We start from the raw sequence: 25,882 nt of genomic DNA, 5'->3' as shown, positions 1-25,882 counted from the left end.
GGAGGCTTTGTGGAAAAACTATTTTCCACTTGTGATGATAAAGGAAGAATGCTTGTGAGTCATTAGCTGTAAAATAATACAGAAATCTGGCTAAATGAAAAAGGGAGATTCTGCCCTGATTGTGAAAGAGTAAGCCATTCCAGTTAAGATCCTGAGCACGTAAAATACAACCAAAGAAAGAAAAGTAAGCCAAGTGTAGGCCAGACACAGTCCACTAGATATACAGAGAGGGCACCAAAAGTCAATCCGATTGTACAGCTGTGTCAGAAATTTAAACAGTGATGGAAGTTGGCACCTTGTGGTCAATGTCCTGCATAGATGTTGATCACTGTGAAGAAAGAAGGCAAGGCTACCCAACTATGGTGAGGTGGACCATGGTGAAATAAGGAGAGGGAGTTAACTATCAAAATACAAAGGACTTTTCAAAGCAGGCATTAAATTAAAAAGTGAAAAAGACTGATGTGTCTCACAAACTAGTGGAACACCTGAGTGGCGATACTGGTGAAATTCCATTAGGGTATTCAAGAAAGAACTGCACATCTCATCCTGACACAAATTTCTCATTTTTAATGCTAAAAAAGTGTATCACTAAAACACGCAGGAAAAACATGAAGTATGTGAATTTTCCACTAATAAACTTGGCTATGCATAATTGTCAAATATATTAGAAAAACATAAAGCAATCTCCATCATTTATTTATTTTGTTTAATTGTCCCTTTTTAGTCTTTAATATCCAGTTTAAAACTAACCCTGCCTCGGATCCTGAATGATGGCCCTCTAATCTCAGCTCACCAAAAGCAGCAGACTAGGAGTGAATTTCCACAATTTATTCTTTTGCAAACTAGTGTGTGACTATTCAAATAATGGAACAAAGTAGAATAAAGGAATTTAAGAGGTCTGTATTTTCTCCCAAAGCTGTAATGTCTCTTTCTTGTTTGGTGCTTCACTTAATAACTGGAAAACACAATGGCAGTAAGATTCCCATTTGGAAACAAGCAAAAGGGACAATTACTGAGAATTCCCACTGACTGAAACCACTGGAAGTATATCACAAAACCTTAAAGATTAAGAGTTTAAGATGAACATATGCAAATGACAGAATATGCATTTTTCCCTTTGCAAATATTTTTTTCTACAGTTGGTTCAGTAAGTTTTCCGTACTTTGATTTTTTAAATTTATTTTTCAGTTATAGTTGACAAACAGTACTGTATTAGATTCCAGTGTAAAACATAAAGACTAGACATTTATACCTTATGAAGGGATTGCTCCAACGTGTCTTGTACCCATCTGGTACCATACAGAGTTATCACAATGTTACTACTAACTACATTTATTTCCTTTGCTCTATTTTCCATCCCATAAGTATCTTTTTTTAAAGTTTCACATGTGTTTATTTTTTAAAATATATTTTACTGATTATACATTACAGTTGTTCTATTCCCCCCCCTTCATTCCCCTCCACCCTGCACACCCCCTCCCCCACCATTCCCCACCTTTAGTTTATGACCATGTGTTTCAAGTTCTTTAGATTCTATATTTCCCCTACTATTCTTCCCCTCCCCCCTATCTATTTTCTACCTACCATCTATGCTACTTATTTTCTGTACCTTCTCCCCTTTCTCTTCCTCCCACTCACCTGTGGCTAACCCTCCATGTGTTCTTCATTGCTTTGGTTCTGCTCCTGATCTAGCTGTCCTCTCGGTTTGCTTTTGTTTTAGGTGTCGTTGGTAATAACTGTGAGTTTGCTGCCCTTTCACTGTTCATATTTTTTATCTTCTTTTTGTTAGATAAGTCCCTTTAACATTTCATATAAGAAGGGCTTGGTGATGATGAACTCCTTGAATTTGACCTTATCTGAGAAGCACTTTATCTGCCCTTCCATTCTAAATGAAAGCTTTGCTGGATAGAGCAATCTTGGATGTAGGTCTTTGGATTTCATGACTTGGAATACTTCTTTCCAGCCCCTTCTTGCCTGTAAGGTCTCTTTTGAGAAATTCACTGACAGTCTGATGGGAACTCCTTTGTAGGTGACTGTCCCCTTATCTCTTGCTGCTTCCAGGATTCTCTCCTTCATTTTAATCTTGGCTAATGTAATTATGATGTGCCTTGGTGTGTTCCTTCTTGGGTCCAACTTCTTTGGGACTCTCTGAGCTTCCTGGACTTCCTGGAAGTCTATTTCCTTTGCCAGACTGGGTAAGTTTTCCTTTAATATTTGTTCAAATAAGTTTTCCACTCGTAGCTGTTTCTTTTCCCCTTCTGGGACGCCTATAATTCAGATGTTGGAACATTTAAAGATGTCCTGGAGGTTCCTAAACCTCTCCTCATTTTTTTTAATTCTTGTTACTTCACATTTTTCTGTTTGGTCATTTCTTCCTTCCTTCTGGTCCACTCCCTTGATTTGAGTCCCAGTTTTCTTTCCATCACTATTGGTTTCCTTTGCATCTCCCTTCATTTCAATCAGTTTAGCTTTCATATGTTTCTCTAACTTGTGACTAAAATCAACCAGTTCTGTGAGCATCCTGATCACCAGTGTTTTGAATTGTGCATCTGAGAAGTTTGCTATTTCTTTGTCACTTAGAGTTATCGGCTCTGGAGCTTTGAGTTCTTTGTGAGCCATATTTTGGACTGTTCATGCCTGTTATGTATGAGGAGCGGAGCCCTAGGTGTTCACCAGGTTGGGGCAACTCAGTCGCTGGGTTGTGACACTGTATGTGGGGGTGGGGTCGAAGGGGGGCAATGGTGGTCTCCTCTGCTGCTTCCCGCCAGTGGGGCCTGGGCGGTCTGTCTCCGTGCATGCGAATGTGTGACCGTGGTCAGCCTGCAGCCTTATGACCTCACTGGTTCCCCCCAACGCTACCCCAGCTGCCTGGGCGCCTGGGGTCGGGGGATCCTTCCTGCCTGACTCTGCTCCGCTGCTGGCTCCGCCCCTCTTACTGGTCTGGTTGAACGGTTCATTGGTGTCGGACTTCTGTATAGTTCAATTTTCTGTTCTTTGGCTGCGTCTTTGTTTACTAAACCTTTGTTGTATTCAAACTTGGTTGTGGGAGAAGGCTCAGTGTTTCCACCTATGCCTCCATCTTGGCGGAAGTTTCCCATAAATATCTTTATAACTGGCAATCTGTACCTCTTAATCCCTTTCACCATTTATGCCCACACCCCAAGTCCTCCCACCAGGCCATTATTAGATTATTCACTGTATCTATACATTTGTTTGTTCATTTGTTTTTTGGATTCCATATGTAAGTGAATGCATATAATATTTGTCTTTGTCTGACTTATTTAACTTAGCATAATACCTTCTGGGTCCTTCCGTGTTGTTGCAAATGACAAGGTTTCACTTTTATGGCCGAGGAATAGTCTATTAAAAATGTACATCTTCCTTACCCACTTGTATATTGATGGTCACTTAGGTTGCTTCCACACTTTGGTGACTGTGAATAGTGCTGCAATGAATACGGGGCACACATGTCTTTTCACATTAGTGCTTTGGATTTCCTTGGATAAATACCTAAAGTGTGACTGGTGGGTCATATGGTAATTGTTTTTAATTTTTGAGGAACGTTCATAGTGTTTTCCATAGTGGATGTACCAATTTACACTCTGATTAGCAGTGAAGAAAGGTGCCCTTTTCTTCAATCCTTGCCAACTGTTTTGTTGATTTATTGATGATAGCCATTCTGACATGTATGAGGTGGTACCTTATTTTGGTTTTAGATGCATTTCCCTGGTGATTAATGATGTGGGTATCTTTTCACTAAGTCTATTAGCCTCTTTGGAGAGGTGTCTATTCCAGTCCTCTGCTTATTTTTAAATTAGTGGGGGTTTTTTTTAGTGATTTGTATGTACTCTTTATAAATTTTGGATATTAATGTCTTATTAGATATATCATTGGTATCTTCTGCTATTCAGAAGGTTGTCTTTTTTGTTTTATTGATGGTTTCCTTTGCAGTGCAAAAGCTTTTCAGCTCATGTAATCCTGTTTGTTTATTTTTGCTTTTGTTGTATTTGCCATGGGAGACATATTCAAAAAATATTGCTAACAACAACATAAAATAGATTATTGACTGTGTTTTCTTCTAGGAATTTTATGGTTTCAGTTCTTACACTTAGGTCTATAAGCCATTTGGTTTAGTTTTGTATATGGTGTAAAAAAGTGGTCTAGTTTTTTTTTTATTTATCTGCTCATTTTCCCAACACCATTTACTGAAGAGACCATCTTTATCCAACTTTGTATTTTTGCCTCCTTTGTGAAGATTAATTGAATATATAGGTCAGGTGTGAATTTCTGGACTATTTTGCTCCACTGATTCGTTTGTTTTTATGCTAGCACCATACCATTTTAATTACTATAACCTTGTATTATTGTTTGATACCAGGTAGTGTGATACCTCCAACTTTGTTTTTCTTTCTCAAGATTGCTCTGGTAATGTTTTGGGATTCCATAAACATTTTAAGATTATTTGTTCTAGTTTTATAAAAAGAGCCAGTGGTATTTTGATTGGGATTACATTGAATCTGTAGGTTCCTTTGGTGTTACGGAAATTTTAACTATGTTAATTCTTCAATTTATTTCTTCAATGTTCTAATTTTCTGAGTAATGGTCATTTACCTCCTTGGTTAAACTTATCCCCAGGCATTTTATTCTTTTTGATGAAATTCCGTCAAATGGGTCTTCCTTGTTTTCTCCTGTTGATTGTTATTGGTATATAAAAGTATAATTCTTTCTAAATATTAATTTTGTATCCTGCTATTTTACTGAATTCATTAATTAGTTTTAATACTTTCTTGCTGAAGCCTTTAGGTTCTTTATATATAGTATCATGCCATGTGCAAATAATAAAAATTTTACTTCTTCCTTTATAAATTGGGTCTGCTTAATTTCTTTTTTCTTGTTTGCTGAGGCTGGGACTTCCAATACTATGTCGAATAAAAGTGGTGAGAGTGAACTCCTTTTTCTTGTTCCTGATCTTAAAGAAAGAGCTTTCAACTTTTCACCATAGAGTATGATGTTAGCTGTGGGTTTGTCATATGTGGACTTTATTATGTTTTTTTTAAATTTAATTCTTGTTCAAGTACAGTTTTCTGTCTTATATTCCCAGTCCTGCCCCCCCCCCCACTGCTCTCCACCTCCCTCCCATTTCTGCCCCCCCACCTTAGTTATTGTCCATGTGTCCTTTATACTTGTTCATGTGAGTCCTTCCCCTTTTCCCCTGTGATTCTCTCCCCTCTCCCCTGATTGGGTGTTTTCTGCTAACTTGTCTTCCAAATCACTGACGTGATTCTCTGATTCATCTAATCTGTAGTTGATTCTCTCTAGTGTATTCATCATTTTACTTATTGTAGCCTAAAACTCTGATTCTTTTTTGTTTTCCAATGATTTGTTAAAGTTCTCCCTCAGTTCATCTATTCTTCTCTCATGTTTTTAAATTTAGGACATGTTTCTCATCTCCTTCTTTTTGCCGACTGTGTTTGTTCCCATATATTAGGTGCATCTGCTCCCTCTCCCATTCTTGAAAGGTTGGCCTTATATAGAAGGAGTCCAGTGGAGTCCAGTGACACAGTATTCCCTGTTACTTTAGCCACAAGTTCCACAGGTGTCTGTGTGGGGGAGTCGTATGCACCCTTCTGATGTAATTGGGCCTCAATTGCAGCTAGGACATCAGTGGGTGGCACTGACCCTCAGGTTGACTGGCTATGAGGGCCATCTGTGACTTCAGTAGATGAGCTTTCATTCTAAGGCTGATTCCACACAGTTGGAGTCACTTTATGGGACTCTGGTGCCAGCTGAGGCTTTCTATCATGTGTGGTGATAAGATGGTTTAGTGGGGCTCTGGTGCAGTCTGAGGCTGTCCACTGGATATGTTGGTTCTGGAGCCTCTTGGAAAAGGCTCTGGTATGGGTCAAGGTCAACCACAGTTTGTGCTATGTTTGAGGCCAATTAGTAGGAGCTATAGATTGACCTGTGGTTGGTTGCTGATTGTACTGGGCTCGGAGGTGCATGAGAGAGCCGAGCCAACTGTTGCTTCTGCTTGTCTTAGGACCATTTGGTGGGCACTATGGTGTCAGCTACGGCTGCTTGTGCTAGGTTTATGGCTGCTTAGTTGGAGCTATGCCAAAGCCTGAGAATGGCTACCTCTTATGTAAAGTTTGGGACCACCTGGTGGGAGATACAGTGTAAATTGAAATCAATTGCTATTTGTGCTAGGCTTGGGATTACTTGGCAGGAGCTACAATGCACATTGATGCTGCATGTATGAAACTTGTGGAATTTTGAGTCTTCTGTATGAGCTGAGGGAGGACAATACTCTTATGAATTTTGTGGAGTTTTGGAGAATCCTCAGGGCAAGCCAGGGAGGCTGTCCATGTGGACAAGCCGATGAAAGAAGTGATGGCCCAGTGATAAAGTTTGGTGGGGTCTCAGGGAGATATCGGGGCAGGGCAAATGTTCTCAGTCGGGTTAATGAAGAGCACAGATTTGGTAGTGTGTGCTGGTCCCACTGGGTGGCAAAATAGTTCAACAAAGGAACACTGGTGTGACTATCAGTGCTTCTGTTCCCTAGAGGGTTTCCTTATTCCCCAATCCTGCAGCTGTCAGCCTGAAGTTATCAATTTAGTTCGTATCCTATATCACAGGCACTTCCTGCCCCTGTGCTAGAGCATAGAGCAAGTGAGTTTGTGCATGGGCCCTTCAGAAATAGCAGTTCAGTCTCTCATAGCTATTTGTCTCTCTTAACAGAATCCCTGCTGGTTTTCAATGTTATGGGAACATGTTATGGGAACTCCTTTTTCTACCTCAGGTGCCTCATGCTGGAAAGCCTGGTGTGGCGCTGGGACCTCTTTGTCCTCAGCGGGGCACCTCCAAAGCCAGTCTATCCTTCTCATTTTTTAATTGTCACACTGTGGGATAAGTCTTCATGGTCTGTATCTTTGCTCCTCCTACCTGTTTTGATGTGGCTTTTTCTTCATATCCTTAGTTATGGGAATTCTGTTCAGCTAGGCTTCCAGTAGTTCATAGAGATGATCGTCCTGTTATTGAGTTGTAGTTATGACTGATCGGGAAAGAGGCAAGCTCAGTTTACCTACTCCATCATCTTGACTTTGCCCTGTACCTATTATTTCTTTCATGTAGCCAGAGATTGCACATTAAAGACATACAACACACAAAAATAAAAGGTTCATTCTTGCAATAAACATTACCTTTTCCACATTCTCTGAAGTGGATCCAGAAAGCTCCAAGATTCTTCTAGCCTTGCTTTCCTCAATTTCAGCAAGGCAGCTTGGCTCATTGCTGAGAGCATTAGCTATGATTCTGTAAGTTGTACCCAAGAGAATGTTATGGTGACGGAAAGCCAAAATATTTTTGCTTAAGTAGCTGGATGTGTTCTCGCCTGTTGGATTAAAACACACACATACAAACACACAAGATTTTTTCAGAATAAATACCAAAAATTAAAAAAAAATTCACAGTATTTTTACAAATACTATGTACAATACAATAACTTTTTGTACAAAAGTACAAAAAGTTATTTTTTATTAAGAAATTAACTAAAAATCTTTGTGTTATAAGAAACTGAACTCAAACACTGGCTAGGTAATCTTGAACTAACATTAATGAAAAATGTTCTTTTTTAGCAATGAACATATCTAAGTACACAGAGGCTAAGCAAGCAATTAAAACACCAACTTTTATTTAAGTGTCATCATTCTGCATTTTGTCAAAGCATCTAGTTCTATCTGTTACAAAGAACAGGAGGTGCATCTGTGCATATACATTAATAACCCATTGTAGTTTTTAAATTGATACTATTACTCACTGCTGATAAAGCAACAGACTGCCACATTTAAAGGTCTAGCTCTTCCCATATAGAAGCAATATTTCAAGAAATATTAAAGGGACTTCTTTAAAAAAATGAATATGAAAATACCGCAAAGCATTCCAACTGACAAATAGTAAAATCAGTGGGTCAACCAAACCTAGTACAAAGGTTTAAAGTCACAAGTAGGGAGAGCACATATAAATATAACAGTAAATTAAGGGGTACACAGAAACACACAGAAAAGAAGTAAAAAATAATGACAAAAACATAAACATGGAGGGGTTGAGTAACAATGGTAGTAATTTTAGAAGTCTTAAAACTTAAGGGACCATCAACTTAAAGGAGACTGCTATAAAAATGCTTGCTTATGCTTATGAAGTACAAGGTAACCATAAAGCAAAAAAATCTAGATGAGATATACAGGAAATAAAGAGAAAGGAATCCAAGCACAACACTATAGAAAGTTGTCAACATACAAGAGAACAAGAGAATAAGAAATCAACAGAGAACTACCAAAACAATCAGAAAACAATAAAACTAGATACTATTACTAATTACTTTAAATGTAAATGGATTAAATACTACAATCAAAAGATAAAAGGATAAAGAAGATGCAGCACATATATACCATGGAATATTATTTGGTAACAAAAAAGAATGAAATCTTATCATTTTTGACAGCAAGAATGGGCCTTGATGTTATTATGCTAGTGAAATAAAACAGAGAGAGAACAATACTATTTAATTTCACTCACATGTTGAGCCTAAAGAACAAAGTAAACGAACAAAGAAAACAGAAACAAACTCATAGATCCAGACAACAAGCTGATTGATGTTTGCCAGAGGGGAGGGGGACTGGGAGGTTAAATGAAAAGGTGAGGGGATTAAGAAGTACAAACTGGCAGTCACAAAATAGCCATGGGGATATAAACTACAGCTTAGAGAATGCAGTCAATAATATTACAACTTGTAATAACTCTATATGGTGTCAGATGGTACAAGATTTATTGAAGGAATCACTTCATAAACTACATAAATGTCTACCCACTACGCTGTACCACTGAAACTAATATAATACAGAATGTCAACTGTAGTTGGAAAAAAAAATGGTCTGGTTCTTTGTCTTACTATGTAGCTCTAGAAAAGCAGCTCAAGAAAAGCATCTCCAGTCGAGTGAGGAGCTTCACTTGCAGAGATGTGAGGAGGCATAAAAGAGAAGGCTGGTCTCCCTGCAAGTCCCATCAACCACACCACCCTGCTCATCCATGAGAAGACAATTCTGACAGATTTCTCTCAGATACATGACCACAGCTACTAGCTCTGCTTATTTCACAAGACTGCCACAAAGTGCAACCATACTATAACTACTAAAAACTAGAATTATTTTTACGAGTACCAATGTTTATCTTTGTATCAGCACATTCCTCAGCCTTCCTTCCCCCTTAAAAACCCATAAAAATATTCAAACCATTGTAAGGAAAATTTTCTGATACTGGGATCAATAAGGAAAGACTGCTTTTCCTGGCTGCACATTCCCTCAGGCCAATTCCCTGCACTGCTGAAGAGGCAAATTTGGGAATATGGTTGGGAGCATGTTCACTAATGGCACTAGAATGTACCTTTGGATATGAGGTAGCAGTGTTAGCATACCAGGTCCAAAACCCACACAGAGGAAGTTCTTCTCTCAGTCTTAAAGGGTACATTGTTATGAAAAGAGAAAATCTGAGGAGGATAAAGGCTTTTCATATCTAATTTTTTACAAGGTAATTCTTACATATAAACAAAGTTTTCTAAATAATTAAAATATTAGATTCATAATCTGACTATGTATTTAAAAAACTTTTACTTTCAACTCCAGTTTATAGATACAGAAATAAAAGCTCCAAATGTCATATTCAATAGCAATACTAGGATACAAAGTACCCTGGCTCCAAAGATTCAATTCCCAAATGTCAAATGAAGCAACACAAATAATAGTTTTAAAAGACAGAGACATAATATAAAATAGCATTCTTAAACTTAAATAGGTAAGAACAGTCTAATACCCAACAAAGAGATGGTTTTCAACACAGTCAGAATCTGCTCAGGATGCTTCTGGGTCTGACTCCGGCTGTGGCTGAGTCGACAGTAGCTATGCACCCATTTCACCAGCCAATCATCTTTTGTTTTTGACTCTTTATGTAGCTCCTTCAGTAGTTTCATGGCAAGTGCGAAATTGTTCTATATAACAGAAGAGAGAAAGTGGTTCGATGACATAAATATAAATTTAGAAATAAAACTATTTTACACATGTAATTTTTTGTTAAGAAGCCTGTTTTCCTTTTTGCAAGACAATGTGCCTTAGAGCAGCTAATCCATCTCCTTAGCTTAAATTAAAGGCTTCATGATCCACTTCAAACCAGCCATCATGAGACGCCCCCACCACAACCTGTCTGTTCAGAGCATACTCTGTCATTCCCAGTTTTTCACCTTTGTGATTTTGTTGGAATACATCTTATACATATAACATTTTTCTCCTCTCCAAGTCCAAATCCTACCATTCCCATGGAACCAGGTTGAGATGCCTCCTTCTCCATGAAGCCTTCCTATTCCAGGCAGAATTTCTCTTCTTCCCCGTGCTCTTTTAGCATTGTTGACATCTCTTTTCTCTGCCCACCTCATGCTGTTACCAGTTTTAAGTGCAGTTCATGCTCTGTCACTAGACAGTGATCAGGAGGGCAGGGATGATCTCCTTCCTCCTTAGGGTGCTGGGTGTAGTTTCTCAGCTACAACCACAATCCTCATTGTTATCCTAAACTCCCTCACCACTAAATTCTTAAACTCAAACCATCCCATTCTGACCACAAACCTGCCCTTCCACTCACCAAATTCCTTCCACTGTACCTGTATAACCTACTTCAGATCTCTGGTAAATATACCTGCCTTCTTTCTGCTTTTATTAACTTTTCCTTCTATGCCCAATTAAGCAAATGAGCTTAATCCCCACCATTCTCTTAGTGGTACTCTCAGAGCACTGGCTTTTAGGTGTCATTTGCCAGGTGTCACACCTATCTGGAAAACCTACACTCGGGGTTAATCAAAGTGCATGCCTTCTCTGCTCTTACACTTACAGACTCACTGGAGACAGTGCTAGCCACGTTCAATGCCCTCTGACAATCCTTTCCTAGTGTGCTGGTCAGCTTTCCACACCACAGGCCAGGGTCATCTTCAAATCTCCTTGCTTTCCTCAAGGCTCCTTCCTGCTCACTAGCTGCAGCTGATATCACCTCCCACTTCTCAGAGAAAACAGATGAGCTCCCTCACTCTTCCTCCCACATGGAAGCTCATTCTTCCTCCCTGCCCTCCATTACGACACAACACTAGCCTCTGCTCCGAGTCCTGTCCCTGACCACCTCCACAAGGAATCTTACTTCACCAGTGAATCCTCTGTCAAATCTCTCCTGATCTGTTAGTTCCTTTCATTAGGATTTAAACATCTCTAGGCTTTAATTCCCCCCTCCCCCAAAAAATGTCCTCTGTGACCCTACTTGTCATGGTTTGTTGAGGAGCAACCTATGCTCACTGTTCCTATACCCTTTCTTCCAACTTTTATCCATCCCTCCACCCACTATAGTCTCATTTCTTTTACTCCAGTGAAACTGGTTCTCACCGAACTCAGCACCAACCTCCTTTTATTCTTTTAAAGATTTTATTTATTTATTTTTAAAGAGAAGAAAAGGGAGGGAGAAAAAGAGAGTGAGAAACATCAATCATTTGCCTCTTGTATGCCCCCTGACCAGGGACGGAACCCACAACCCAGGCATGTGCCCTGACCAGGAACTGAACTAGTGATTCTTTGCTTCACAGAACGATGCCCAACCAATTGAGCCACACCAGTCAGTGCTGAATTCTTAAAGTTACAACACTCATTTTGTTCTGAATGTTTTACTTACTTGTCTTCATCACAAAATGTAACAGAAAAAAATTTAATTTTACTGGTTACTATAAAAAAACCCTCTACCTTTTTGGTGCACTATCCACATAATTATTGCACTGCAGAGTTCCTGGGTGAATGCTCTGATGGGGAATTGAATAGGTGACCTTTTGTTTTTCAGGATCATGCCCAACCAACTGAGCCAATAGGTTACTTTTCAATCTTTTCACACCTTCACTTTCTTTGGTACTGACACTGATGATTTCTGGCTCACCCCTGTGGTCTCACAGTGCCTTTGCAGACACCTCTTCCTGTGCTCACCCCATAACTATTGGTCTGTTTTGGAGATTGATACTGGTTACCTTATCCACTCCCATGGGTTCAGTGACATGCTGATCATACTGAGATCTCCATTACTAGTACAACTTAAAAAAAAATCCTCATCTAAGGACAGGTTTATTGGTTTTAGGGAAAGAGGAAGGAGGGAGAGAGAGAGAGAAACATCGTCGATCAACTGCCTCCCATGTGCGCCCCGACCAGAGATAGAACCCACAACCTTTTGATGTATGGATGATGATTCAAGCAACCGAGCCACCTGGCTAGGGCACCTTTTTCTACAGAGCTTCAGATTTCTTACATACAAATTATTTAATGGAAATTGTAACTTGCTTGCTTTAAAGGCCTTACAAATTCAACATGTCTCAAAATCAATGTAACATCTTCCCTACCAAGTATTCTTCCTCTTGCATTCCCATCCACTCAGCTACTCAGTTAAAAATATGTATATCATCCTTTCTCCTCCCAAACAGAACTATTCACCATGTCTCACCTGAGCAAGTCTCATTTTTCTTAAATTGGTCCACTCATCCTCACATCTTTAACCTCTAACCTATATATGGCCACCATCATCTCCCACACAGGTTAATACAAAAGCTTGCTAATCCTTTGCCATTACTTAGAGCCTTTCTTATCATGACAACCAAAGTACATTTTAAGATTGCACATTTGATCACCTTGATTACAGGGCTTTCTTGCATAAGGGTTCATAGACATTAAAAAGGGGCTAAAATTTAACCTTTGCTCCAGTCAGGAAACCAAGTGCTATGCATCATTCCTGGGTCTTGTATGTTATTCCACTGCCCTATTTCACCCCTGAGTTCCCAGCATGACCTCCAACTGCTTTCTCTGTTCTCACATGCTAAGTAAGATTCTTCTCATGTGACTGTCTTTTAATATTATATATTATAATTCTTTGTCTATTTGTCCATATTTTGTTCAATGTGGTATCTCTAGCACCTAATGAAGTGCTTGGTAATGAAAAGAGGCAAAATTCAAATTTCGCTTCTGCTATTTTGAAGTTTAGAAGAGTATGGGAAGGTTAAGTTGAAAAAACCTGAAGGTTTTATGTCATCTAAAAATTTAAATTATTCCTTTTCTCTCCATCTTCAACATTACTGGTATTGATAATTAACTCTCCTTAGCCCATCTTTATAAGTGAATATATTGCTAAAATATTCTGGATAATTTTAAATGTTTATTTTCTTATAAAGAGAAAAATTACTCACTACTCAACTGTGTTTAAGATTCAGATTATAAAGAAAAGTTAATTTAAAAAAAGACTAATTTAAGAAAATTCTGTGACACAACAGAAGAACACAAATATGAGTACTCACCTGTTTTCTTGCGCTCTCTATCATCTTCATTTTCATAGAAAACTTACAGCTCTTAACCAGAGAACAAATATCCTCTTCCTGCTCCTGCACTTCCATCCGATCACTGGAATCTGCATCTCCATCCACGTCCATACTATGATCATCTGGAAGAAGAGTGAGCTTCTCCTCTATCTTGCTGAGAAAGAAACATCTACACAAAACAAACAAAAATTAGAATTAATGTCTTGTCAAAGAAATCTTTGACATATTGAAGGTTACTGGATAGCATTCACAGAAAAAAAATCTACAGATATTAAATGTCTGCTCATTTTCTAGACTTTCTGTTCACCCAGGAATTAATTCCAATTTTCTTAGAAAAACTGGGGCCAGATAAACTAGCATTTCTCATATATCTCTTCCTTTTTTTCTTTAGTTATTCCAAAGATATAAGTCTCTCTAATAACCCATCTGCTTCTGTGTTCCTTGGCCTCTACCCAATGAACAAGGGTCCCCGCCCTACCAAGAGCTGCTACAGTATTTTTAAGCTTTCTCTTTTTAATTATAAGAATGAGCAAGTAAAAGTGATATATGTACTTAATAAATATTTGAGGAAATAATTAATGAATAACACATAAATGTTACACTACCAGTACAAATAAAGGGCCTTGGGCTCAAAGAAAGGACAGTGGAGATGAATAGATAATGTGGATAACTTTTCACAAAATGAGGTGGACTTTTTCCTGGGCTTTGAAAAATGGATTTAATTTCAGGTGATAGAGGAGGTAAATAAGTTTCAGATAGAAGGAACAAGTTAAACAAAAGTAGAGATCTGTTATAGAGCATTAAATGTTCTTGCATCATAATTTGGAGAATGGAGCCAGGAAAAGAACCATGTTTCTACTAATAATAGAGTTCTGGTTCTGGTGTGTCAATGGGAGTCCCTACAGCCCACGCTTTTGCTATTAACACCTAGAAACTCTGGATAAAATGCATAGTACAGTCACCCAAGAACTCTTGAAAGTATATTAAAGACAGCAGACTACATATTCAGGGAAGTCAAAACTGGGGGATGGTTATGAGGTTCATGTTTTGTCTTTCTTCCTCCAGTTTTGCCACAGGGTAACAAGAGTTGTGAAGTAGTGTGGCAGCGTGAGTGACTATGGATTCTAATAGAAACCCTCTAGTATTGTGTCGGGAGAACCTTGAAAGGAGCCTAGGCAGACCAAAGGTCGTTATGGGACCCTGGAGGGGAGAAAGCCAGAGAAGGGACCCTTGAATTCTGTACATGAAGCCACACAGGTCTCAGCCTATCCCCAGAAGTGTGCATGTGCCGGACAGACTCAACACAGTGAAGGAAAGGCTTGAAAAGTGAACTGAAACAGAAAGCAAGACAGAGTCGACTAAACAAATCTAAGTGGGATCATATAATATACATTCTCTTGACAATTATAAAAGAACTCAGAGTTGACACTAGATGATATTCACAATTTCTAAGATATAATTGAAAATTAACTGATACACAAGGCACCAATAAATTGTATTGTTCTCAATGGAAGACAGTTGATGCAAGCCAACAAAAGCAGTCCAAATACAGTCCTGACACATATACATCACATACAAATAGGCATATCTCATTTTATTGCAGTGGGCTGGAACTAAATGCAATATCTCTGAGGAATGTCTGCATAGCAATGTATTACTTTAACAAAATGATAAAAAAAAATTCACCAATAAGACATAGCAATCATCATTGTATACGTGCTTAATAGTATAGTTCAAAATATAATACCTAAAGAGAAGTAAAGTTTTCAGAAAAAAAAAGACAATTCTATTATCATAACAGATTTTTGAAGTCCCTATTTCAGCAGCTGATAGAATTGTACAAAAAAATCAGTGAAGACATCTAGATTCTGAAAAATACCAACCACTTTGAACTAATTAAAATTTATCAATATTAGCTTGTTTAGCTAGTTCCGGCCAAGAGGGAAGTGTAGGTAGAAATGCTTTGCTTCCTTGCACAACCACAAGCAGGATAACAACCAATTTAAAAACAATAAACAACCAGAACCATCAGAAAATCAAACTGCATGAACTCTGACAACCAAGGGGTTAAAGAAACATTCAACCAGTAGGAGAGGCAGAGACTGGCAGCGGGGCTGAGAGCAACTGCAGCAAGGTGGACGATGGTATGGGCCAAGCGGGGCTGGCTGACTGGGAAACTAAAGACTCAAAACTCTAGCTACAAAATTCTGTGGGGCTCGCAAAGGCAGGACAAACTCCATCTCACAGGAGAGTTCATTGGAAAGTGGAGATAAAGTGGAGCAAGACAGCAGCATCGTTCCCTCTCTGACCCCTTCCCCACAAACAGTGCCAGGATGCAGCAAAGAGGGTTGAGAGGGTGAATATCTAAGGCTCTGCCCCTTACAACAAAACAGGTATGTAGAGACAAAGAAATAGGTCCCAAATAAAAGAACAAATCAAAACTCCAGAAAAAGACCTAAGTGGCAAGGAGAGAGCCAACCTATCTGACAGAATTCAAAACACTGGTAATCAAGATGCTCACAGTATTAATCAAGCTCGGTCGCAAAATGAAGGAAATAATGAAAGCTATACAAAGTGAAATAAAGGAAAATAGACAGGGAACCAATAGTGAGAAGAAGGAAACTGGGATTCAAATCAACAATTTGGAACAAAATGAAGAAATAAACATCCACCCAGAACAGAATGAAGAAACAAGAATTAATAGCCAAGATGGGGATATAGACAGACACACTGTACCTCCTCGCACAACAAAAAAGACATTTATTTATTTATTATTTTTTGGGGGGGGCATTTTTTAATTAAATATATTTTATTGATTATGCTATTATAGTTCATACAATTCCCCCCTTTATTCCTCTCCACCCTGCACATGCCCTCCCACCGACATTACCCCCCCCCCTTTAGTTCATTCCCATGAGTCATACATATAAGCTCTTTGGCTTCTACATTTCCTATACTATTCTTCACCCCTTGTCTATTTTCTACCTACCATTTGTGCTACTCATTCCCTGTACCATCTCCCCCTCTCTCCTGTTCCTACTCTCTCACTGATAACACTCACTGTGATCTCTATTTCTGTTGTAGTTGTTTGCTTAGTCTACTTTTGTTTTTGTTTTAGGTTTGGTTGTTAATAACTGTGAGTTTGTTGTAATTTTACTGTTCATATTTTTTATCTTCTTTTTCTTAGATAAGTCCCTTTAACATTTCATATAATAAGGGACTGGTGATGATGAATTCCTTTATCTGGGAAGCATTTTATCTGCCCTTCCATTCTAAATGATAGCTTTGCTGGATAGAGCAATCTTGGATGTACTGTAGGTCCTTGCCTTTCATGACTTGGAATACTTCTTTCTAACCCCTTCTTGCTTGTAAGGGTTTTTTTGGAAAATCAGCTGACAGTCTTATGGGAACTCCTTTGTAAGTAACTGTCTCCTTTTCCCATGCTGCTTTTCAGATTCTCTCCTTTTTCTTTTTTTTTTGTGGCCTTTTTTTAAACATATTTTATTTATTTATCTTTAGAGGCGAAGGGAAGGAGAGAGGAAGAGAAACATCAATGTATGGTTGCTTCTCATGCATCCCCTGCTGGGAACTTGCCCCTGCCGGGAACTGGTCTGCAACCTAGGCGTGTGCCCTGACTGGGAATCGAACCACGATTGTCTGGTTCGCAGGCCCGTGCTCAATCCACTGAGCTACACCAGCCAGGGCCTCTCCTTCTTTTTCAACTTGGGTAATGTAATTATGATGTGCCTTGGTGTGTTCCTCCCTGGGTCCAACTTCTTTGGGACTCTCTGAGCTTCCTGGATTTCCTGGGAATCTATTTCCTTTGCCAGATTGGGAATGTTCTTCATTATTTTTTCAAATAAGTTTTCAATTTCTTGTTCTTCCTCGTCTTCTGGCATCCCTATGCTTTGGATGCTGGAACATTTAAAGAAATCCTGGAGGTTCTTAAACCTCTCATTTTTTTGAATTCTTGTTTCTTCATTCTGCTCTAGGTGGATGTTTATTTCTTCATTTTGTTCCAAATTGTTGATTTGAGTCCCAGTTTCCTTCCCTTCATGGTTGGTTCCCTGTACATTTTCCTTTATTTCACTTTGTATAGCTCTCATTTCTTCCTTCATTTTGCGACCAAGCTCAATCAATTCTGTGAGCACCCTGATTACAAATATTTTGAACTATGCATCTGATAGGCTGGTTATCTCTTCATTGCTTAGCTGAGTTTTCTTTTTTCTGGAGCTTTTATCTGTTCTTTCATTTGGGTCATTTTTTTGGTCTTGATGCACCTGTTAAGTAGAAAGAGGCGGAGCCTTAGGTGTTCACCGGGGCAGGGTAACCCAGGTCACCGTGTTATGATGCTATATGTCAGGGAGGGGTCAGAGAGGGAACGGTGCTGCTTGCTCTGCTCTCTGCCAATTTTTAGTCACTTCCCTGCTACCCACGATCAAATTGGGCCCTTCTAGTGTTGATTCCAGCGGGGGTGGGTTTGTGTGCATTCAAGGACCCTGTGAATCTCCAATGAACTCTCCAATGAACTCTCCTAGGAGGTTGAGAGTTTCTCCCACTGCCGTTTCAACCCCCACAGGTTTTTTTTCAGTCAGAGTTTTTGAGGCTTTATTCTCCTGTGCTGGAACTGTGAGTTGCACACTCTGTCTCACTCCCCAGTTGTTCCTTCAGCTCTGCCAACCGACGCCTTGCCCTTCCTGGTCTCCTAGCTATAGCCTTGCTGGGAGTCCTCTCCACCTGGCCCCCATCTTCGCCCCTCCTACTGGTCTGGATGAATGTTTCTTCTCAACTCCTTGGTTGTTGGACTTCCATATAGTTCAACTCTCCTGTCAGTTCTTGTTGTTTTTTTTTAATTTGTGTTGCCCTTTTATTGGTTGTGTGAGGAGGCAGTGTGTCTACCTATACTGTCATCTTGGCTGGAAATCTGTTTACAACAACAAATTTAAAAACCAAAACAATCAGAACTGCCAGAAAACCAAACTGTATGAAAACCTGACAACCAAGGAGTTAAAGAAGAAACATTCATCCAGATCAGTAGGAGGGGTGGAGATGGGTGCCAGGTGGAGAGGACTCCCGGCAAGGCTGTGGCTGGAGGACTGACGGGCAAGGTGGCAGCTGGCTGAGCCCCCCACTTTTTTCCCCAGGGTCCCATATTTGTGTGCAGATAGACTGGAAGATCAACCAGGGAGCAAGACAGACGATGCAACTCAGGGTTCCAGCACAGGGAAATAAAGCCTCAAAAACTGACTGAAAAAAACCTGTGGAGGTTGAGATAGCAGGAGAAACTCCTAGCCTCATAGCAGAGTGAGATCTACCCTTGGAGAGACCTAGAGGGTCCTAGAGCATACACAAAACCACACAGGGAATCAGCACCAGAAGGGCCCAATTTGCTTGTGAGTAGCAGAGGAAATGACTGAAAGCAGGCCGATTGCCCAGCAAGTGACCTTGTTCCCTTTCGTGCCCCTCTCCCACAAAAAGTGCCACAACGCAGTGACTTGGGTTGCCCCACCCTGACGAATACCTAAAGATCCTCCCCTTATTACATAACGGGTGTGGCAAAACAAAAAAATGGCCCAAATGAAAGAACAGATCAAAGCGCCAGGAAAAATACAAGTAAGTGACAAAGAGACAGCCAACCTATCAGATGCACAGTTCAAAATACTGGTAATCAGGATGCTCACAGAAATGGTTGAGTATGGTCACAAAATAGAGGAAAAAGTGAAGGCTATGAAAAAGGAAAATGTACAGGGAACCCACAGTGATGGAAAAGAAACTGGGACTCAAATCAATGGTTTGGAGCAGAAGGAAGAAATAAACATTCAAACAAAACAGAATGAAGAAACAAGAATTCAAAACAATAAGGAGAGGCTTAGGAACCTCTGGGATAACTGTCAATGTTCCAACATCTGAATTATAGAGATACCAGAAAGAGAAGAGCAAGAAATTAAAAACATACTTGAAAAAATAATGAAGGAGAACTTCCCTAACGTGGCAAAGGAAATAGATTTCTAGGAAGTCCAGGAACCTCAGAGAGTCCCATAGAAGTTGGACCCAAGGAAGCACACACCAAGGCACATCATAATTGCATTACCCAAGATGAAAGATAAGGAGAGGATCTTAAAAACGGCAAGAGAAAAGGATACAGTTACCTAAAAAGGAGTTCCCATAAGACTGTCAGCTGATTTCTCAAAAGAAATCTTTCAGGCAAGAAGGGGCTAGAAAGAAGTATTCAAAATCATGAAAAGTAAGGACTACATCCAAGATTTCTCTATCCAGCAAAGCTATCACTTAGAATGAATGGAAGGGCAGATAAAGTGCTTCCCAGATAAGATAAAAATAAAGGAGCTCATCATCACCAAGCCCTTATTATATGAAGTGTTAAAGGGACTTATCTAAGAAACAGAAGATCAAAAGCTACAAACAGTAAAATGATGACAAACTCACAACTATCAACAACTGAATCTAAAACAAAAAAACAAACTAAGCAAACAACTAGAACAGGAACAGAATCACAGAAATGGAGATGATGGAGGGTTATCAGTGGGGAGGAGGAGGAGGAGGAGAATGGCGGGGTAAAGGTACAGGGAATAAGAAGCATAATTGGTAGGCATAAAATAGGGGGAAGTTAAGAATACTATAGGAAACAGAGAAGGCAAAGAATTCATAGGTGCAACCCACGGACATGAACTAAGGGGGGAAGGAATGCTGGAGGGTAGGGGTGCAGGGTGGATGGGGGATGAAGAGTAGAAAAAATTGGGACAACAGTAATAGCATAATCAATAAAATATACTTAAAATAAAGAATAAAATGTTCTTGTTTAAATGAAAAAAAAGCATAAACATTACCTTCAAAAACTGCAGAAAATACAGGATTTTCAAGTGCAGCAATATATTTACTTAAACATGTAATATGCTAGACCATAAACCAAGTCTCAAATTGAAAAAATTTATACTGTACGTGGTTTGTGACTACAATGGAATTATTTTAGAAATCGATAACATTAAGGAGGACTGAAAATTCACCTATTTGAAAATTTAAAAAAGTTCTAACTACTTCAAAAAGAAATCACATGAACATTAAAGTATTTTGAACTAAATGATAATGCAACCACAACATACCCAGATCTGAAGTACGAAGCTAATGTGATGCTTAGAAAGACATGTATGACTTTAATGTTTATATTATGGAAAAAAGTACAAAATCAATGATAAAAGTTTCCACTCCAAGAAACTAAAAACATAAGAGCAATGTAAGTTTAAAGAAAGTAGAAAGAAGAAAATACTAAGAGTGAAACCAGGAGTTAATGGAATAAAAAACAGAGAGATAATAAATAAAATTGGCAAAGGCTAAAGCTGGTCCTTTGAGATCAACTGACAAACCTCTACAACTAGGCTGATCAAGAAAAAAAACCCCAGAAAACACAAATATCAGGAATAAAAAAGGGGTTCCCACTCAGATACTACAAATAATAAACTTTATGTCAACAATTTGACAACTCACATGAAATGGAAAAATGCAATCTAACAAAACTGACACACAACAATAGAAAATTTAAATAACCCTACCTTTATTGAAATTACATGCATTATCAAAAATCTTCCTGAAAGCAAACCCCAAGCCCATATAGTTTTACTCATAAATACTTTCAAATGTTCAAATAAGAAATAGAAACAATGTTATATAAACTTTTCTAAAAGGGAAAAGGGAACTTAACTCATTTTATGAAAATAGCATCATCCTAATACCAAAACTTGACAAAGACAATACAAAAAAGAAAGTTACAGACCAATATCCCACTTGAATATAGACACTACAATTCTTAACAAAATATTAGCACATCTAAGAATATATAAAAGGGATCATTATAACAATACAGGTTACCCCAAGAATGCAATATTTGTTTCACATTCAAAGAGCAAGCAATGCAAACCACCATGAACACAAAGGAGTGGTGTCATCAAGACGGAGACACAGGTTGCTCTCGAATTTAGTCCCCCTCACAAGAAAACCAACTAACTCATGAACAAGACACTGATGCGAAAATCCTAGAACACAAAGGTATGTCTTACGCACTCCTATACAGAGACTGAGATAGACTGCATTTTAAGACTATGAACTCATGGCCCATCCCCCAGGTTGGCAGAGCACTGTTCTGAGAGGGCACTCCAATCCCTACCCAGGAGCTTCTCAAGTAAAAAGGAGAGAGCCCAAGGTGAACACTCAGCTACCCCCGTGGTGTGGGTCACTATTGGTAAGCCCACTCAGATCTCATCTCACAAGGGACTGTGGGGAATCTATGGGGCTTGATCATTGCAGATAGAACTATGACATTAGAGGGTGAGGCTTACAGCAATTAGGCCTCAGATCTTGGCAGACTGAGTTCCTGCTCAATAGCAGTACCCAAGTAGATATCCTAACCAATGGCTCTACTCATCTGCAGAGCCATGATGGTGGCCCATTCTGACCGGGGAACTTGGCAGGGCACAGGACTGCTTGATTTGGAACCCCAAACAATGGGTCTTGCTAGCCTCAGGGTGTGTTTTGACAGGCAGGGAAGCTAGTTTATATAGCTCAGCCAATTGCTAAGTGTAGCTCCTGGTGCTGACTGACTGCCCAGGAAGCCTGACTAGAGCACCCTGATGCTGCTGAGCCCAACTGCACTCGAGCAGACAGGCCTACCTGTGGCTCTGCTCATCTGCAGAGCCACACCCATGGCCTTGTCTGGCAGGGGACTTTACACACAGGTCAGCCTGACTTACTTCCCAAATAAGAGTCTTGCCAGCTTTGAGGTCTGTTCTTTGGACCAGACCTGGCAGGGAAGCTGATTCGTAGCCACATCCACTGCTGAACACAACTTCCAATCCTGACAACAAGAAAACTTAACCACAGCTCCTGAGATTCTGTGCAGCCAACCTTGTTGCACCAACTACAGCAGCACTCGAGCAAAGAGAGCTCCGCTAGCAGCCCTGTGTCAGCTGAGCCATTATGGTGACCCCATCTGACAAGAGAGCTCAGTGTGTAGTTCTGCTTGATTTCATCCCTAAACAAAGTGCAATGCCAGCACTGGGGCCAGTTCTGAAGCCCTAACTAGGCAGGAAAGATAATTTATACCCCCGCCCACCACTGAAAACAGCCTCCAGACTGGCCTAGCCAAGAATCTGAACCAGAGCTCCCCAGATCTGTATAGCTCATCCTGCAACCCTTACTGTAGTGGCACTTGAGCAGGGAGCCCAGATGGGGGCCCTACTCATTAGAGCCAGGAAGTGGCCCATCAGGCTGGGAAACTTGGTGCACAGCTCTGCTTAACTCAATTTCCAAACAAGAGCTTTTCCAACCTTGAGACCTATATGGTAGCCCCACATGGGCAGAGAAACTAATTTGTGTGCCTGCTTACCGCTGAATAGAGCCTTTGGCTCTGCTACCAGGGGACCTTGCAGGCTTGAGGTTACCACCCCTAATGGGAGACTATTTGGATCTGCCCTACTAAGTCTCAGACACGCCACCTGACTGAGTTCAGCTCTGCAGAGAAGGGAAGATAGCTTAGAAATAGGACATTCAGAGTGAGAGTCCCTCAGAGGCTATTGTCTGGGGCCAGGACAAAGTGCTTAGCCTCCTCCTGTGGGCTGGGCTAGCATCGTCCCCAACAAGATACTCTTTTAATCTGTCCTCCTGAGCCTAGTGGCTCTGCCTAAGCTTGCCCCTGCAGAGGGGACAGATGGCTGCACCCAACTTCAAATTATGATGCCCTTTTCCTGGGGGAACTAGAGTTGGAAACTTTGGCAGAGACTGAGTGGTTTGGCTCTGGAGTAGTGACCACTTTTCCCTCACTCAGTGCCTGACCAAATAAGGGACCTACAAGCCCCATCCTCCTGACTCCATTTGTCCCACCCCATGGAACTTGAAATCTGTGGAAGGGTCTGCAGGTCACAGCAAGCCTGGGCCCACTTTACAGTCTTTTTTCAGAAGGCTCTGGAGGAACACCAAGCAACCTCAGCTTGGCAGAGCAGCTGAGAGGTAGAGGTGGACCTCAGGGAGCTTCAGACCTTTTATATATCTGCCCCCTGCACTAAGCTGGAGAAAGCTGACCTTGGTATACATATTGGCCTCTCCACACACACCCAGGCCCAGTAGATGTAGCCACAAACAGTAAAAAGTTTGGTAGCTCCAGACAAAAGCCCAAGGCTGGTTACATACAACATCTGACATTGACCTGTTCCTGAACCCCACCCAAGTGGACCCAGAACCAGCAGAACCAGTAGTGGGCTTCAAACCACACCAGAGCTTAACCCAGCTAGTCACACAAGCAGCACACCCAAAGGGTGATTCCGGCAGGCACCACGCCCTCCCGGGAACAACTCTACCTCAGGGTATAGCCCTTGCACTGCATCTCATACACAGTGATTAAGCTGTACCTGTATATTTAGCCAGCCTGAAGAGTTAACTCTACCCACAAAAAGGCCAACAGTGTTCAAGACTCAACTACAATAGAAGGGTGTACATAACCACAAGGAACATTCCTAGAGAAAGAGCTCAGGTGATCTGGAAGACTGTGCCATTGAACTTGACAAAATACTTTCACCATAAAGCCATCATAACAAGTTTGGGAGTCAAAGCAGATCTACCTGATACACAGAAACAAAATGGGGAATAAAATAAGTATGCCCCAAATGAAAGAACAAGAGACATCTCCAGAAAAAGAATGAAATGAAATGGAAGAAACCAAAATACCAGATGCAGAGTTTAAAACAACAGTTATAAGGATGCTCAAGGACCTTAGGGGGTGAGTGAATAATCTCAGTGAGAACTCAAACAAAGAGATACTGAGGGTTAAAAAGAACACAGAAACCATTAAAAAAAACAGTCAGATATAACCAATACAGTATCTGAAATGAATAATACACATGAACAAAATGAAGAAAAATTGATCGATCATATCTGTAGATGCAGAAAAACATTCGATAAATCCAGCACCCATTTATGATAAAAACTCTCAGCAAAGTGTGAACAGAGGGACCATATCTTAACATAATAAGGGCCATAGGTGACAAATCCACAGCCAACATCACACTCAAGGAACAAAGCTAAGTGTTCCCCTTAAGATCAGGAACAAGACAGCGATGTCTGCTTTCACCACTCTTATACAACACAGCACTGGAAGTCCTAGCCACAACAATCAGACAACAGGAAGAAATAAAAGGCACCCAAAACTGGAAAGGAGGAAGTAAAACTGCCATTATTCACAAATGATATTACATTATACACAGAAAACCCTAAAGACTCTACAAAAAAACTAGTAGATCTAATAAATGAATTAGGCAAGTAGTAACATACAAAATTAATATTCAGGCATCCAATGGCATTTTTATACAACAATAATGCACTATCAGAAAGAGAAATTAACATTAACAAGAATCCCATTTACCACTGCAAAAAAATTACGATATCTAGGAATAAATTTCACTAAGGAGGTAAAAGACCTTTTAGAAAATATTAGGATATTGAAGAAAGAAAACTGATGAATATAGAATAAGTGGAAGCATATATCATGTTCATGGATTGGATGAATTAACATCATTAAAATGTCCATACTATCCAAAGCAGTCTATACATTCAATGCAATTCCTATTAAAATACCTATGGCATATCTCACAGGTCTAGAAAAAAATATTCCAAAAATTTTTATGGAACCATAAAAGACCCCGAATAGCCTCACCAATCTTGAGAAAGAAAAACAAAGGTATTGGAGGTATCACAATACCTGATATCAAACTATACAATAAAGCTAGCATAATTAAAACAGCCTAGAAATGGTATAAGCGCAGGCATATAGATCAATGGAACAGAATAGAGAGCCCAGAAATCAACCCATGCCTTTACGTCAAGGGAAGCAGGGGTATACAATCAACTAGAAAGTCTCTTCAATAAGAGGTGTTGGGAAGACTGGATAGGCACATAAAAAAAATAAAACTAGACCACCAACATATGACACACAGAAGAATAAACCCAAAATGGATAAAAGACTTCAATGTAAGTCATGATACCACAAAAATCTTGTAAGAAAACACTGGCAGTAAAATATCAGATATCTCATATAGAAATATTTTTGCCAATGTATCTTGGGCAAAGGAAACAAAGGAAAAATAAACAAATGGGACTGCATCAAACTAAAAAACTTTGTACAGCAAAAAAAAAAAAAAGCATCAACAAAATGAAAAGGGATTGCTCTGAATTGGAGAATACATTTGTTAATAACACATCTGATAAGGGGTTAATTTCCAAAATATAGAAATAACTTACACAACTCAACACCAAGAAGACAAACAATCTAATTAAAAATTGGGCAAAGGATCTGAATAGACACTTCTCCAAAGAGGACAGACAGAGGGCCAACAGACATATGAGAAGATACTCAACATCACTAATCATCAGAGAAATGTAAATAAAAACCATAATGAG

At 39.7% G+C, this 25,882-nt stretch overlaps 1 protein-coding gene across 1 annotated transcript in view; it reads right to left on the bottom strand.

The window, feature by feature from the left end:
- Positions 1-25,882, bottom strand: part of PRKDC (protein kinase, DNA-activated, catalytic subunit) — a 224,993-nt gene that overhangs the window by 25,225 nt on the left and 173,886 nt on the right. The window contains exons 69-71 of the mRNA XM_037035382.1: positions 13,406-13,595; positions 9,865-10,039; positions 7,200-7,390 (exon numbers count right to left, since the gene is read on the bottom strand). Coding sequence (XP_036891277.1) covers positions 7,200-7,390; positions 9,865-10,039; positions 13,406-13,595 — 556 coding nt within the window. The remainder of the gene's footprint in view (positions 1-7,199; positions 7,391-9,864; positions 10,040-13,405; positions 13,596-25,882) is intronic.

This window comes from Sturnira hondurensis, unplaced genomic scaffold (genome assembly GCF_014824575.4).
Source record: "Sturnira hondurensis isolate 20B ecotype Veracruz unplaced genomic scaffold, ASM1482457v3 Scaffold0022258, whole genome shotgun sequence".
Taxonomy (NCBI): domain Eukaryota; kingdom Metazoa; phylum Chordata; class Mammalia; order Chiroptera; family Phyllostomidae; genus Sturnira; species Sturnira hondurensis.
The sequence above is the reverse complement of the archived record's forward strand: the minus strand, read 5'-3'. Positions and strand labels throughout refer to the sequence as shown.